At 34.6% G+C, this 17929-nt stretch overlaps 1 protein-coding gene across 1 annotated transcript; it reads right to left on the bottom strand.

Moving 5' to 3' along the window:
* Positions 1-2142: 2142 nt before the first annotated feature.
* Positions 2143-4932, bottom strand: LOC143561315 (type IV inositol polyphosphate 5-phosphatase 6-like). The gene is made up of 10 exons (XM_077049437.1): positions 4870-4932; positions 4673-4796; positions 4529-4595; positions 4359-4463; positions 3460-4276; positions 3170-3363; positions 2973-3081; positions 2642-2790; positions 2288-2535; positions 2143-2206 (listed from the first exon to the last, which is right to left on the bottom strand). Exons 1-9 carry the CDS (start codon positions 4897-4899, stop codon positions 2319-2321), a joined length of 1812 nt encoding a protein of 603 aa, XP_076905552.1. The 5' UTR covers positions 4900-4932; the 3' UTR covers positions 2143-2206; positions 2288-2318.
* Positions 4933-17929: the final 12997 nt, after the last annotated feature.

Raw genomic sequence — 17929 nt, 5'->3', positions numbered from 1 at the left:
ACAAGAGATCGAGGAACCAAGACAAAAATGACAATCAAATTTCTAATGAGAATAACTTTCAGCTAGTTTAAACCCATTTGATCTCCTCTCTAGTCCCTCGCGATTGAGTGAGCAAAACCAATACCTCGCACCTCATGCCTTTTATTTTAAAATAAAACAACTTTTATGATTAGGAATGGTAAATGCAATTATAGCAAATCAAGTACAAGCATGTCGTTAGTTTGCATGCTTTCTTTTAAACAATAAAAAAAAAAATCCTAAAGGACTGAAGGAGTCCAACAATTTCCTATTCGTTTTACCATGCCCAAAACAATTTGTGATGTTTAACCTTGTTTTTTTTCTTTAATATAATTTCTTTTAAATAATAATTATCCAAGTATTTTAGGCATGGTTGTAAAAGTCGTTAGGCGGTCCTAGGCGGTCGACTAGGGAGTCGCGAGTATTCGGGGGATTACTCGGAAAATACCTACGGAGTACTCGGCCGAGGCGGGGAGTACTCGATCTAGGCGGGGAGTAATCGAAGAGTACGCGGCCGCCTACTCTGGAGTTTTACAACATTGATTTTAGGATATACGATACGTTATAACATTTTGTTTCACTTAAATATATTACATACATTTTCTTACATTGGTATATTACAAATAGATTATTTTAGACAAAGCTCGAAAAAATGAAGTTAACTCGAATTTAACACTTACAGAAAGATGATTACTATCTAAACTAGTAAGAAGTTATGCTAATCTCTACCGTTTAAACAAGACGAGTTTAAACAATAGTCTCTACCAGTTTAAGATAATTTAGTGAACAAGTCAACAATTCATCTTTGAATGTTGAGATCAAGAAGTGGGCGTAAGATTAATTTGTTAATATCCACCTTAACCAATAGTTTAACAAGTCAACAAAAAATCTCATTACACCTTTTAGATTATTCTCAAAGGATTATTTGTGAGAATTGACACATCTTTTCATAATACTATTTTCTTTGCTTACTTCTTCACTGACCTAAAATGTCTTGTTCTAGATATAATTAGTTCATGATTAGAAACCAAAGCAATTATAGGTAACTACGATTAATCTTGCCTATGAAATATGGCATAACAAATTCAGAGCATGACAAACCTTTTGCTTTGATAAATATATATGGTTTGTAAGGTGTAAATTGTAAGATCGCCATGTAGACGTCACATAGGCATTTGAGCATTTTATACCAAGTTAGATGTGTTGCAATGAAATGTGATTGTAGGGTAATGTGAAGAGATATAATTGATTATACTATTATTTTATAATTTAGGCGTAAAATGTAATTGCGCTCAAGCGTCCACACGCCAGCTATCAGCCTCACATCTGGCTCTTTCATGCCCCTATGTTGCAGTGTTCCGCTCCCTATCTGCTGAGGTGGCACTGCGACGCCCTCTAACCTTGCCGTAAAGATTGCCTAACCATAGTAAATATCAAAGGCAATGAGGAAAAAATACATCCAAGAGTAACTAAGATTGGTATCTACAATTTGATATCTTGCTATTAAAATATGCACAATTTACAAATTATAAAATTTACAATTCTATAAATTTTTAAGTTTTGTTATATTCTTAGTTTATTATAAAAAATTACATATATATTGGAATTTTGACTTTAATTTATGCCGGCCAAACAAGCAAGCCAACAAAGGGACAACCTAACCAACCAACGAGCCATCTTATCTTTGGCTTGGGCTCGGTAAGCTTACAATCGAGCTGATTTTTAGTGAGCTTCGAGCGAGATTGATATACGAACAACCTCACTTTTAAGGTATTGAAATCGTGATTAGTTATAATTAAGGAAATATAAGGTTTTAAGTTTTGAGTTAGTTTGTACTATATAAAGAAAAAAAAAATATGTATGAAATGTCTCCTCATCCTGTATCAATTACCTGCTGCTTTTTCAGAAAAAGCAAAAGCAATACAGACAATAAAAGTGGCATGAGACCAACTTTTTCATGAGACCAACTTTTTCATAAGCTTGCTTATATTCATTCTTTTGCCAATATTCACTCCTATAATACTAAAATAACAAAACATAAATCTACAAAGAATCATGAAAAAAAATTGTAAACACTATAAAAATCATCTTCATCTCAGTCTCCCATTTGTTGGTGTGATGAGCATAAGAATATGAATGATCTAGCAAAGGCGCAAAACCATTGGAAGCTCGGGTTCCATAGCGAGACCTGGCGGACCAAAATAACAAGCATATAATTAGATAAGAAGATACACCACTTGTACAACGTTACTAACGAATGAAAACCGACCTTTGTTTGTTCCGTCTGCTTTGTTGACCGGTCAAAAAAAGCATAGCTCCGTATAGCCATGCGAGTATGGCAACAATGTCTCAGCATAGTCAAGTCTAGAGCTCATGCTTCTTCTAAATCGGCTTTGGACTGACTCGACTTCAGCCCAGAATATGCTGTACACGGGCCTATGATCCGAAAACCTTGACTCGCCTCGCACGTATGATAACTGATGAAGCCCTCCACCATACCATAGTATCCGGTCACACCTTTATTTCCAAATATCATTATTGAACATATTAACTAAAACGTGATATCAATTATTAAGTAGAGAGCTATAAGAACCACATAAACACCTGGACATACAAATCTTACCATGCAGGAGTCCGTCTCTTCTCTTTATGGTGCAAACTATCGCCGGTATATCTGTCTGAATTAGTGAGGTACTTATACGTTGGCGGAAAGTATATTTTCCCTTCATTCCATCCACGGAACACTCGGCCTCTTCTTTGCTCGATTCGCAACTATGACACGAAACTGAAGTTAGCCCGATAACATTTTTTTATAAATAATTTGTGTTATGAACACAAATATTATAAATGTAAATCTTGAATAAATCAATTCAAGAGGTTGTTCATCTTTGCAAAAATTTTTATTTGACTTGTTTGAAATAGCACAACTCAGATGAGCCAATTGAAATGTGTACCTGATCTTTCTCCAACAATGCTCTCCAGTTTTGCATTTCAACAAGCGCCTTAGCAGATCGATACGAGAGGGCAATTCGGTAATTCAGATCCCCTAGCCAGATAATTCGACTGGACCAATACACACATAGCATAATTAGGAATCAAACATGCCATTTAACATCATTCAAACTACATGAGTTCTTTAAATGAATCTTACTCGTGTTCTAGTATCGTTTCAGGGGATTTTTCGTCGTTCGTCCCTTGAACACGCGGAAACCTCGTTTTCTTAACGATTTCCATGAAATCCGAGTTTCTTCTCAGTTCATCGCCCTCCTTTTGACCCGAAGTCAAATGACTACAAACGAAGCAAAAACTCGTTTTATGCAACAGCATACTCACAGATACAGATCCCTACAAAACCAAGCATATACACTGTTTGTTTCAATCTTGAATTACACATACGTAACTTTAATTCAGTCAATAAATTAAAATCTAAGATCAACTTACCTTATTTCCAAGATAACCCATTAACCCTCTGCCAACACAAGACACCTTCATGTTTCTAACATGCTCCCTTAGTTCACTCTTCACCCAAACAGTCAGAAACACACCAACCATCTGTTTACTTGCAACCAAACAGTACTGAGATTGCGCAGGCAACCTACACGCGTCATCCATAGGTACAGCAGACACGGGCGAGAACGATTTCGTGCTCGGTGAATCCTCCATGGGCCCATAATCATCCTCGGATCTTGACCCGTCACTCGGTCTTTGACCCCATGATGAGTAATCACTTAACCGGTTACCCGAAGAATAATCACTCGGCCTGTAGTTAACTGAAAAGTCACTCGGTCGGTAACTTGAAGAATAATCACTCGGCCGACGACTCGAGGAAGAATAATCACTCGGTCTATAATCACTGGATCTGTAATCACTTGGTCTATAATCACTCGGTCTATGACTCGATGATGAATAGTCACTGGGTCGATGACCGAAGATGGCCCGGTCGCATACACTGTACCGCCGGTCAAGCCGCGGTTGACTGATTGACGGGTCGGTTTCAGTTCTCCAACTTCTTCGTGGAGCCTGAAACGAGCGTCTATGGAACATGTTAGAGGCTTTTTGCCTCGACGAGCCTTCAAAATCAGCATCATACTCAGCAACCGGGTCGGGAATGGGGGAGGGGGTGTAACACCCACTTCCCCCACTTGTCCCGGGCAGGTTGTTCAGGGTCCTGCGAATTAAAGACAGCCATTTTTTTGCAGGACCGTTGTCTTCCGCACCAAGAATATTAGCAGCATTTAAGGGAACTACTTCTTGAAACCTGAAATCAATCATTAATTTAATCAAAATTTAGGATTCCGATGTTGAACACCAACCAACATAATTATGAAAGAACATCGTACCCGAGTACATAGATGTCCGCCTGTGGAGCAGCGTGTAACCAATCATCAAGATTCATGTTACTAGAAGGGGATTTCCCTCCCACATTCCATGTAGCTGCAAAAATACTGTAAAAAAAAAAGTTAAAAAACAAAATTAAATAACCGATTCGTTAAAAATGGATGAAACAAACCTGTAATTATGCACGTTTATAATCTGTGGGTGTTCAAGATCAACTCTACTCCTCCTGCTTGATTTCTCTGCAAGTGATTAACCAAAAGAAACAAACAATTGAGAGTTTGATGTGTTTAAGTTAAGGTTAAGACTCCGTACGTACCAGTTTTGGACTTCTTGATTGCTGGTGGCTCCCTTTCCCTTTCGGAAACTTTATCCGCCTGAAACTCCTCTCGCTTGCTCTTGATGCTGAACCATTTCCTCACCAGTGATTTCGACCACGAAAACTGTACCAAATAACCAATAAAATCAAACTCTTAGCATATTTACTAAACCCACTCTACTCCTGATGAAACCAACCTTGTTCTTTTTGGAAATCTCATCCATCATGGTTGGTTTGTTGCTACCAATTCATGCGAGAGTGTAATGTTAACCAACAATGGGTGTGGTGTAGATTGATTGTGAGGGAAATGGGTTTGGTTTCTTTAAGAAAAGAAAAGAAAAGATTAAAGTGTGATTGGAAATGAACAGAGACCAATGCAGAATAGCAAGGAAGACAGTGTTGATTTTGAACGGAATAAAGTGCAGTCAGCAGTCAGTGGTCTTTTTCTTTATGGGGGAGACGATGACGACCACTTTTATTTTTATTATTATTATTATTATTTTCATTTCTCTAAACCCAACGCCTGCCCGGGATGGAGGGGGCAGCTATTCAACACCTGCCCGAGGTCATTTCCCTCTCCATCTCTGATGCAATTCAAACAATTAATAGTAATAAAGCAAAGCAATAAAGATAAAGTGAACGAAGGTAATCCATATGGGATTCCTACCCTTCTTTTTCATAAATCATTGTTTTACTTGTAAGATATTCCATATTATCTTTTTCTTTTCTAACCTTAATTAATCAATTTGATGTTAAAACACTTTGATTATGTTGGGAACTAAGGTGAAACGGATGTTACAACAAATCGTGATAATACAAGTTTATCCTTTCTCGTTATCATTGTTTTCCGTTCTCTCAAAATCCTGATTTCCGTTACTTCAGTTGTTCAGTATAAAATAAATGATGGGTTGTAATACTTTGGGACAAGTTCACGTGTAAAAATGTGAAATCGTGGATTCGAACATAAGAGATTTGGATCAACTTTTGAAAATGATATTTCAAGTAAATTTATGATATTTGTTTGGAGGGTCAAGTTATTCTACAGATGGTAAAAATGAAAAGGATAAGAAGGATATTTAGCCATACAAAAAAACCTCTTAAAAAATAATAAAAAAATCATAACTCAAATTTTAATAAAAAATTGAAAAAAGTAAAAACATAAAGAATGTTTTCACCGTCTTTCTCGTTCTCAAAAAAAAAAAACAATGTTAAGCGAAAAAGATCATTGTCTTTTTGTTTATCATTGTGTTTTGTGCTTATTTTCATTATTGATTATGTTTTTTTTCTTGATATTGTGTTATATTACTCAGCATTGTGTTATATTTTGATCAGCATTGTGTTATATTTTGCGATCTATATTGTATTTTTATTAGTTATAATTGTATCTTTTGTTCATTTTCATCATTGTGTCTTTTGTCTCTGCATTGTGTCTTTTCAACGTTTCTTTTTTAACGGGAATTATGAGAGAAACATTTTTGTTTTTTTAATTTTTTCGTTTTTTATTTATGTTTTGAGTTACGATTTTTTTATTAATTTTTTAGAATTTATTTTCAAAGAGTTTTTGTGTGATAACAAATTCTATTCACACTTCTTATTTTTGTCTCTCTTTATATTTTAAATTTTTAACTTTACCCTTGTTTGGATAGTATGTTGTATATATATATAGTGGAAATGTGTGAAATGAGTGGTCCTTTTAATACAACATAAAATAAATAGGCAGTGTTTAATATTACGACTGTGAGGTGGAATGAAATGGGCTTATTATGGGGTAATGAAATTGAGAGGAAATAGAATGAACGAGTGAAAAAATGAAATGGTAAACATAAAAGGATACACGAAACAAATACAAATGACAAAAATACTCATATCTCAAAATAAATGAAATTTACCATAATAATAAAATGGCTATAACGACGATGACGGTAGTGGTGGCGGCCAGGTGGTAATGCAGATCGTAACGATGATCGTGGCAGCAGAGATGGTGGTCTTGTTGGCGGTATCGGTGCTAGTGTTGTTGGCAATGGTGGTAGTGATGATAACAATGGAGGCGGTCAGGTGGTAGCGATGGTGGTCATGTGGTGGTGACGGTAGCGGTGGTGGTGGTGTCAAGAAAGTATGGTGAAATAAAAACATGGGGTGCGAAAAAATTGGTTTTGATGGATTGCGATTCATGGATACTTGTTGATTTCATTAACTAACCAAACATTTTTTTTTCTCTGTCCTCATAATGATCCATTCTATTACATTTGACATTTTCATTTACTAAACGCTAGACTTGAAAGTTCAAACACTGTTGTTGTATGAGGACTAAGGATCAACTTCGATGAAAACTAACCAACTTTGGAAAAATGACAATGGACTAACTACGTATCAAAGGTGACAAATTTTCATATTAAAGAACTCACTGATGTTTAATTTCGACCTTATATGAAAGGTGGTCCAACGATATATATAATCAATCATTTTCATTTAGTATGCTCATATACTTCGTAATTTATTTATTTATTTAATTTTCAAAACTCAACTTTTCTAAGCACGAAATTAAAGATTGCAGAATCACTTATTCACTTTTACTATACCTAATAATATGTCCATTAGAAAAAACATGCAAATACAAAATATTTTAATAATCATCATATATATAATATATATTAATACGCTGTTTTCTGAGTTTTACTTATGAAGAGAAAAAGAAAGAAAATGAATGGAAAAAAAGAATTAAATGTGTTCCTTAGGTTTTTTAGAAGAGAAAGCTAAAAGGAAAGGTAAGAATGATGTGTTCCTTGATTTCATTTAAGAAAAAGACAAAGAAAGGTAAGTAAGAGTTTTGAAAGAGTAAATTGAGAGGGAAGTGTTTCTTCCCAATTTAAAAGAGATTAGATGGAAAAAAGGGTTAAATGAATAAAAGGAAAGGAAATAATTCATTTTCTTTCCATTCTTTAACTTAATGAACTTGGGAAATGAAATATAGTTTTAATAACCGTGTATCTATAATATATATAAATGAAAACCCTGAAATTCTACGTGTCGCGATGTGGTTGCTCTCTTTTTTTTATGGAAGTCATTAGATTGCTTGATTTTAAATGAAGACCTCTCATTAATTTAACCCAAATTCATAGGTATGGATCTTACCAAAACCAGATATCTCTTAAACGGCTTATAACATCTCATTAAATTAAAAATTAATCTTATCAATTATTTGATATGAAAATCCTATAAAATAGGGATATATTAAAATTTAATATCCAATTTAAAAAGGAAAATATATTATTTATAATTAATAAACAATTTTATTGTAAGAAACATAAGCAGGTCATGGGTCACCAAATATAGATAGATTTTAAACGAGTTATAACATATCATTTATTTATGAAACCCTTTCATCATCAAACCCTAAGATTGCTTTCTTAATATAAAGAAAATTAAAATCCAAAAAATAAGTATTAAAAAACGAAAAATGTAAAACAACCATTATCTCAAGTCATCAGATTGTTTTATTTGTAAATGAAGGCTTCTCAAGCATTTGACCCGAATTCACAGGTAAAGATCTCACCAAACCCATAGCTCTTAAACAGGTTATAACATCTCATTATATTAAAAAATAATCTCATCAAATATTTTATATGAAAATCCTATTTTTATAGGGATACACTAAAAAATTAATATCCTATTTTATTTAAAAAAAGATATTGTTTATAATTAAGAAAAAATTTTATAATAAAGAAAATAAACAGGTAATGGGTATCACCAAACCCACATAGCTTTTAAACCGGATTATAACATATCATTTATTTGTGAAATCATTTCATCATCAAACCTTAAGTATATTAATTATTAACTTTTTATAATAAATAAAATTAAAATCCAAATATACATATATAAATATTAAAAACGAATAATGTAAAACAACCATTTTCTCAAGCCATCAGATTGTTTTATTTGTAAATGAAGGCTTCTCAAGCATTTGACCCAAATTCACGGGTAAACGTCTCACCAAACCCAGATAGCTCTTAAACGGGTTATAACATCTCATTATATTAAAAAATAATCTAATCAAATATTTGATATGAAAATCCTATAAAATAGGAATATACTAAAAATTAATATCCTATTTTATTTTAAAAAAAGATATTATTTATAATTAAGAAACAATTTGATAATAAATAAAATAAACGGGTAATGGGTATCAAAAAACCCAGATAGCTTTTAAACCGGATTATAACATATAATTTATTTGTGAAACCATTTCATTATCAAACCTCAAGTATATTAATTTTAACTTTCTTACAATAAATAAAATTAAAATCCAAATATACATGTATAAATATTAAAAACGAATAACGTAAAACAACCCCCGTAATATGGGAGGATAAAATCCAGTGTGTATATATATATATATAAAAGCATATGTTAGTTATTTCACATAATTTACTATTTATGAGAGAAATCAATTAGTTTATTATACGTGTACATAACATCTCAATTTTCAAAGTAGTTGGTTACAAGTTAATTCACTTTCAACTTTGATTTTAACATTTGTTTGTCTTTTCATATACGTAATGATTTTAATACACGTTTATGTTTTATTTTGCATTATTTCTTTCTATAGTTGGTATTTGACATATTTTATATTAAATTTAAATTATTATGTTTCTTAATTAAATTCCGAATAACCATTGAAATGCACTTACTTATATTTACATTTTAGTAGAAGTTTTGTACAGCACCGATCATGGTTAATATAATATATTTTAACTTTTTCACAAGAAATGTTACTCTAAATTTCGAATACCAACGCGTGTCAATGTTTCTATGTATGATTCGACATAAATTTTATTTAATACCGAGCTCACTCAATGAGACACATGGGTCAAATATAATACATATATTTTTCTTCACGACAACTTAAGTTTGCATATATACCTACTTATTATAGCGTTTCGATATAAATTTTATTAAAACCCGACCAATCATAAATGTCGTACAAACTTTACTAACATTATGTTTTATTAACATCCCATCACGATGCACAGGTTAACGTGTATCAACGCTCTTGCCGTAACGCACAGGCCGTATACTAGTTATATATAAAATATATTAAAGCTTTTTTTGTTTACTTCACTGCTTTTCCATTTATTTATTTGTTATTATTGTTATTATTATTAATATTTTGCAAATTAACATATCGTGCCAAGAATCAAGATTAAAGCCATGTTACACACATTCTTCGTACAAATAACATACACACGCACACATATTTGTATGTAAGTATATATCCAAGTTCTACGTTCGTATATGCTCGTTCGAGCATGTCACCAACAGCTAGTGGTACCTCACTCGCATATGCTCATTATTGTGGCTCATATGCCTTTTTTTTAAAAGACAAACGAAAATATCCATTAATAATAAAAAATAAAAATAAAAGTTACAAATAACCATCAAGCCTAGCAAGAAGCTAGACATAACCACCCCCAAAACAAACCATACACCCGAATATATTTATTCTCGCCCAACCTAGTTACACGTTAAACCTACAACAATCCTCCCACAATAATAAAGTTCCACCCAATGTATGTTTCATCCAAAGTTAACCAAGCGTCTTGATTTCACCCACTATACTTTCCATCATCATCGGTTTGCGATTAAACACCTTATCATTTCTTGCATTCTAAAGACACCAAATCAACCCTAACAAACGGCATGAAAAATTTTCGCTTTACGCTTTGAAAAATTAGTAAGTTTATACAAATTCAAAAGATCATGAATGTTAAGAGCAAGGATGCTTGGAATCTTACACCATGTACATGTTCATCTTTCAAGTGTCACCACACCATATGTTGTGCCACATACGTTTGAAAATACTTCCACAAGTGTATCAATTGTCGGATGAACCAAATAATTTTTTAAGATACCTTCGGTTTTGATCTTTGTGGTTTTTTAAAAATAGCAATTTTAGTCCAATAGTTTATTTTAAGCTTTTATGGTACAATAGTTTCAATTAATTATCAGTTTTAGTCCAATCCACTAACGTCATCCACCAACCGTTAGTTAATACAACTTGAAGAGCTTTTTATATTTTTCACAAACTTTAATTCACAAACTTCTAACTATAATGGTTTATTATATTTGTTTATATATAAATATATACTTTTTATTTTTTTTTAATATTTTTTTCTGAAACCAGAGCTTTTATGCAATTGTGTATTTATTTATTTGTATTTGAATACTTTTATTTTTACTTTTTATAGCCGTAATAATATCTAGGCTTCAAAAAATAGAATATTTTTTTTAAGTTTCATTTTAATTCTACACTTCTACTAACTATAAATGATTTAGAAAACTTAACTTTTTTGCTTTTATTTCTCGGTGGTAAAAAGATCATATATTTATTTGTATTGTTTTTTTTTTACTTTTCAATTGATGGGGGGTTTTTGAAAATCTATTTATTAATTTTAATTCTTGGTTTGTATTTTTTTTTTCGACAACTAAATTTTTGTATTCTATAGAGTTTAAAACAATTATTTCACATCTTAATCACCGCCAGCCCATCAAAATGGGAATAACGTCTTGGTTTGTATTTATTAAAAATATACACTTGCATAAAAGCGTAAGTTTCAAAAAAATTATACTCATTAAAAATAAAATGTGTATAGATATTTATATATAAACAAATATAAGAAACCATAATACTAAAAAATAACAAAAAATATAAAATTTAATTTTTGTAGAAAACCCAAAAAATCTTATGATTAAAAGTTTGTGAAAAATATAAAAAAGCCCCTCAAAATTGTATTAACTAACGGTTGGTGGATGACTTTAGTGGCTTGGACTAAAACTGATAGTTAATTAAAACTATTGTACTATAAAAGCTTAAAATAAACTATTAGATCAAAATTGATAATTTTAAGAAACCATAGAGACCAAAATCAAAGTTCTCTCTATTATTATTATTATTATTATTATTTTTGTATTTATTTTATTTTATTTCTTTTACATTCAAGAATCAAGATATATCACCAACCCTACACTCATGTGGTTTATAACCTATATTTTATTAAAATTTACCAATCATAAGTCAAACAATATTTTAAACCTATTTTCTGTTTCTCAAATAATTTTCGCATAATGAAAATATTCAAACCAAATACATGGCTAGTCTATTTACTGCCTTAGTGTTTCACTTGTTATAAAACCATTAAGCAAAAAAAAAATTATGCTTTTGAGTTTAATTTGTTTATCTAACTTTTTTTAGGGTTACCGCCGTCAACTCCAACGGTTCCGCCGTAAGGGTTACCGCCGTCAAAGGGTTCTGCCGTCTTCACGGAGCCTCGTCACTGTCAAAATCCACCGGCGTCTCCATCTTCGACGAGACGGATCTGGACGTGACTGAATCAAGCGGCTGTACTCATGGGAGATCGGCGACAGTTTATACCGGAGGAAATTCAACGGCGACTTACAAAAATTTTCGTCACAAACCTACCGGATTGGTGTAGCGGCAATGATTTGGCCAGAGTCTTACGAGAACACGGTATTATTTATGATATTTACATAGTGAAGAAGAGACAAAGGCGGCAAACGCTTTGGGTTTGTTTCGTTTCTGGATGTCAAAAATAAGATTGAATTGGTCAGGAGCATGTCTAACATCCGGCTGGGAGATTTTAAGCTATCGATCAACATTGCACATTTTGTTTTAGAAGATGGGGAGACAACGAGAGACGGATGCCGGAAGCACCAAAGAAAACGAAGTTACCGTCTTCACATGGTTATGGTGGACAGTTTACAAATTTTACCGGGATGGGTTCCATGTCCTTCAAAGATGTGGTAACCGGAGATAGAGATAGAGGCGTGGATAAGGTGATAAAGAAAACTTTGGTACTTGATGATAAACTTTCTGGTTTTGAGAACCTTCATGGTAAGACTCTTATTCTTAGGCAGCCTCTTTTGAAGTTCTTAAGAACATCAAGACTATTGTGAAAGAGATGGGATTGTTGATAGGAGGGTTGAGATATTTGGGGGGAATGAACTTTTTATTATCGTATAAGACAAACGAACAGGCTATGATGGCAAGAGATGAGTTCGTGGGTAAAGGCGAGGATTTTGACTCTGTGATGATTTGGAATGGACAGGAACTTGCATTGGATCGCTTGGGTCAAAGTTCAAGGGGTGCCGATACATGTGTTGTCGAACGAGGTCATTGACAATGTAGCCAACTTGTTTGGGAAGGTAGTCCATAAAGTGCAGCATGCAACCAACGATGCAGATGTATCTTACTATTATGTGGGGCTGGCGGTTAATGACGGTTATCCGATTGTTGGTGAGGTTGCCATGACATGGAGAAAAAAGAAGTTTATGGTGTGGGTTTCAGAGGACACCGGTGATTGGGTGCTGGATTTTTTGCAAACTGGAAAAAAGGATACTCATACATCGACGGAGGAAGAAGACATGACAGAAACAGGTTCTCGGGTTGCTACCAACGCTTCGCCGGAAAATAGTCAGGATGCCGGAATTGTGTCGCCAGTATACGGAAGGTAGTAATTCCATGGGTAATATGGAGAGTAATAATGACAGAGTTTTGAATGATAATTGTCAATTTTCTAATTTGGAGGAGTTTTCATTATCTCAGGAGGGAGGGCGTAGTGGGGTTAACTTAAAATGTTGAAAAAAACAACAGAAACAAAAGAAAAAAGAATAAAAAACATGTTGACGTAGGGCAGGATTCGTTGGAAAATTACAAAAGTAGTAATGATAGACCTCATAAAGAAACAAGACTAAACATGGACCCGTTCATTTTGGGCTCCAAGGTTACTACAAGAGGGGCTAAAGAAATTGATATTGGGTCTGTTGACTTTAATGATTTGGAAGCTGAGGATTATATTGCTAGCGATAACAAGGTGGAAAATAATTATGAGTTGGGAGTAGATAATTCAAGAAGGATTGAGAGTAATGGTTCAGGCGAAAGCATTGATGCAAGTTTGGATTTAAATTGTGAACCTGTTCTAGTGGGTGATCATGCTCAGTTGGAAGAGGAGAGGCAAGTTCGTTCGGATAAAAATCAGTCCTTAAGGTCGGTTGGCAGTGAATCAGAAACGTGTGAAATAGAAGCCAAAAAAAATCTTGGTGACAAAGTAGGTGCGAGATTTGCAAACTTCGATTACATGATTGCGGACTCAATTGTTCATGAAAGGGTACAATTATGTAAGTCATGAATTTTATTTCAATTAATATTCGTGGGCTTGGGGTTGTTGGAAAGGCGGGTTGGATAAAGAGGATTAAGTCGGATTTTGGGGTTTCGTTCTTGTCGCTCCAAGAGACGATGTATTCGGATCATAAAGTATAGGTGCTGGCAGATTTTTGGGGTGATTTTGGGTTTGAGTTTGACTGGGTTAACGCGGATGGTAGATTAGGGGGGGTGGTCAGTATGTGGGATTCAAAGGTGTTTCAAAAGGAAAGTTCGATTAAGCATGATAATTTTTTGGTTACATCGGGCTGGCTTCGGGATGGGAATCACAGGTTGAACATAATGAATGTTTATGCCCCTCAGAATAATACAGTTAATAGGGTTCTATGGCAGGAGATTAGGTGATTCAATCGGGGTAGGGGTGGTGGGTTGTTTTGGGGGATTTTAATTCAGTTCGCTTTCCCGAAGCCAGGAAAAATACTTTGTTTGATCCGGTGGGGGCCATGGATTTTAATGATTTTATTTTTGAAACAGAACTCAGGAAGTACAACATGAAAGGTATGAAATATACCTACTTGGCTAGCAGGGAAGGTTGCAAATTAAGAAAATAGACAGGGTGTTTGTTTGCTCTGGGATTTTCAACAAATGGCCAAATGCCTGTTTGAGAGCCCTTCCTAGAGAACGGTCGGATTATTCGCCTTTGGTTCTTTCTTTAGTTGATAATAATTTTGGTCCAAAACCTTTTCGTTGGTTTAATTCTTGGTTGGGTAGGCCTGATTGTGAAGAGGTTGTTAGTAAGGCATTAGACGGGTATACTTATGATGGTCCTCCGGATGTGGTTCTTTTAAAAAATTCAAGAGGCTGAGAGACAGGCTTAGGAAATGGTCGAAAGACTGTTATGCTAAGGAAAAGGAAGAGATGGTGATTCTTAAAGCGGAAAAACACGATCTTGAGTTGCGTATGGAAGAGAGAGATTTATTAGAGGAGGAATTATGGGTGTTGATGGAATGTAGAAAAAGTATCGAAGAGATTGAAATTTTTAGATGTAAAGATATGAAGCAAAGTCTCGGGTCATATGGGCTTCTTTTGGAGATGACAACTCAGCTTACTTTCACAGTATGGTTAATGGGAGAAAGGCTAGGAATGCGATTCCTGGCTTCGATATTGATGGGGAATGGGTTTATAAGCCGTCACTAGTTAAGAAACATGTATTAAAATTTTTTAGAGATCATTTCAAAGAAAAGTTTAAAGTGTGACCGCCTTTGAAATGTGATGGTATTAATAAGGTGCCGATGGAGTATAAGGAGAGTCTGATCGAGCCGTTTTCTAGAAAGGAGATTAAGGATGCAGTTTTTGATTGTGGGGCAGACAAGGCCCCGGGGCCGGATGGTTTTAATTTCAAGTTCGTGAAAAGATTTTGGAGTTTCTTTGAGGATGACTTCTTTACTATTTTTTTTGACTTTCATGAGGCAGGTTTGATTAGTTTTGGTTGTGGGTCGGCTTTTATAACTTTGATTCCTAAAGTTTGCACCCCTTTGGGTCTCAAAGATTATAGACCTATTACCCTTATAGGGATTATTAGTAAAGTGATTTCTAAGGTCCTTGCTAATCGTCTCAAAAAGGTTTTAGGGTTCGTGATCTCGGAGAATCAATCGACGTTTTTAGGTGACCGTTTCATTTTGCATGGGCCTTTAATTGTGAACGAGCTTTTGGGATGGTTTAAGAATAAAAACAAAAAGGCATTTTTATTGAAGATCGACTTTGAGAATGCATATGATAATGTGAATTGGAATTTTCTTTTATCCATAATGTTGCAAATGGGTTTTCCGGATCGGTGGGTTCTATGGATTACAGGGATTTTGGAGTCGGCTCGATCGGCAGTTCTAGTAAATGGTTCACCGACTTTTGAGTTCAACTGCGAGAAAGGCCTCCGACAAGGAGACCCGATTTCCCCGTTTCTCTTCTTGATTGTCATGGAAGCACTTTCGTGGGTTCTAAAAAAAGCAAAGTCGATTGGTGAGCTTTCGGGAGTTCAACTTTCGGAGAATGAACAAGATATTACTCATTTATTTTATGCAGATGACGCGCTTATCTTAGGGGAATGATCGAGAGAAAACTTGGAGAAGACTGCTAGAATTCTTCGGGTTTTTTACTTATGTTCGGGGCTGCGAATCAATATTATAAATTTATCCTTTTTGGTGTAGGGACGAATGATACCAAGGTGGAAAATATGCTTGGCGTGTTGGGATGTAGAAGAGGTATTTTTCCTTTTAATTATCTCGGTATAAAAGTGGGTGTGAACATGAATCGCATCATCAATTGGTTGCCGATGATTAATGTGATGGAGACGCGTCTAGCATCTTGGAAATCCAAACTGTTGTCTATCGGGGGGAGGGTTACACTTATTAGATCAATGTTGGAAAATCTCCCCATATCTTATTTCTCGCTTTTTAAAGCCCCCGTGACTGTGATTAATAAATTGGAAGGTATTATGAGCAGGTTTCTTTGGGGTGGCATGAGTGAAGACAAAAAAATTAATTGGGTTGCGTGGGATAGAGTTGCAAGACCTAAAAAGGTGGGTGGTTTGGGAATTAGCCGTCTTAAAGAAATTAACGAAGCCTTGCTTCTTAAATGGCATTGAAGATTCAAAAACGAAGCAAATAGTTTGTGGAAGCGGGTTATTGTAGAATGTCACGGGAGTAAAAACAATTGGTCGTCGCTTCCTCTCGCCTCCAATTCTTCTGGATGTTGGAAAAAGATTGTGAAGGTGGGAGAAAGATGTATTTCAGATGGTAGGAAGTTGAATCTCTCTTTAATGGTTCAGTTGGAGATTGCAAGTCTATAAGGTTCTGGTGCGATTTGTGGATTGGGGAAACGCCTCTTCGAGAATCATGTCCTAATCTATTTCGATTAGAAAAATGTAAAGATTGTATGGTTGAAAGCAGAATCATCCTTGGAAGCACCGTTAAAATTTGAAATGGAATTGGAAAAGAGAACCGACGACAGCTGACGAGGCTAGAGAACTTTTTGGCCTTTTGGAGCAGATCCATGATTATGGTTGGGCTCAAGGAGTGGATTCATGGAGATGGGTAGGTGGTAGCCCATCTAATTTTACTGTATATGCGACTAAACAACTATTTATTTCGAATCAAAATTATAGCAATTTTTATAAAATGAGATGGAATGGATGGATCCCTTTGATGGCAATGTCTTGGCATGGCGAGCGGAACTAGATAGACTCCCAACTAGGGCGGAATTGACGAAGAGAGGTATGATTTTAGAAGATATAAATTGCCCGTTGTGTGGCGATTCTACGGAATCATCGGCCCATTTATTTACTGCTTGCATTTTTTCATTGGAGGTGTGGGATCGGGTTGCGAGCTGGTGTAGGTTGCCTCCTCTCTATGCGTTTGAGGTTAGGGATTTACTCTCTTTAACAACCGGTTTGAAGTTGCAGAAACATGAGACGAGGATGGTTCCTGGGATTGTGTTAACGACTTTATGGTGTATTTGGATTACCAGAAATGAGATGGTTTTTCAAAGGAAGAAAGTTAAAGTGGTGGATGTTATCACGAAGATTAAAGCTAGTTCGTTTTTTTGGATTAGAAATAGATCTAAATTCAAATGTATAGAATGAAAGGACTGGTACGATTACCCTCTTATATTGTTGTAATTTCTGGTTTTCCATGCGATTCTTGATTTGAGGACTGGCATGTGGCTTGTTTTGTTGGATGACGTTTAATTTTCAAAAAAAAAATCTAACTTTTTTAGCAAGTAGTATCTAAGAACTTATCTACTTGTCACAAACTATACTTCATCATATACCAAAATAGAATGTTTTCACCTAATCACATGAAAGGGTAACTTGGCTACCCACATGGTTTCTATAAAAAGCATGGATTTAAAATCTCATTTTGATGTATGGCCCCTTTTGGAAATATTCGTGTACATAACTTTGTTATGTCAAAAGTCAAATTCCTCACATGTTTATGTAAACCTTCCAACTCTTCGTGCAACGATCACCTTTATTTAGTAATTCACAACTCATATATCTCTTTGCTTAGTCAAATTATCATCTT

The sequence above is a fragment of the Bidens hawaiensis genome, unplaced genomic scaffold (assembly GCF_021521415.1).
Source record: "Bidens hawaiensis isolate Kalapana, Puna unplaced genomic scaffold, B.hawaiensis_p1.1 tig00001143_1, whole genome shotgun sequence".
Classification (NCBI taxonomy): Eukaryota; Viridiplantae; Streptophyta; class Magnoliopsida; order Asterales; family Asteraceae; genus Bidens; species Bidens hawaiensis.
Note: the sequence above shows the minus strand (reverse complement) of the source record. Positions and strands in the feature narration are given on the sequence as shown.

Bases quoted from the DNA above. Each gene is read 5' to 3' on its own strand.
- LOC143561315 (XM_077049437.1), bottom strand. From the start codon at position 4,899: ATGATGGATGAGATTTCCAAAAAGAACAAG. The intron at 3,082-3,169 runs GTAAGATTCATT...GTATTGGTCCAG, and splicing joins GAAACGATACTAGAACACGA to TCGAATTATCTGGCTAGGGG. The intron at 2,791-2,972 runs GTACACATTTCA...TTCGTGTCATAG, and splicing joins CATTGTTGGAGAAAGATCAG to TTGCGAATCGAGCAAAGAAG.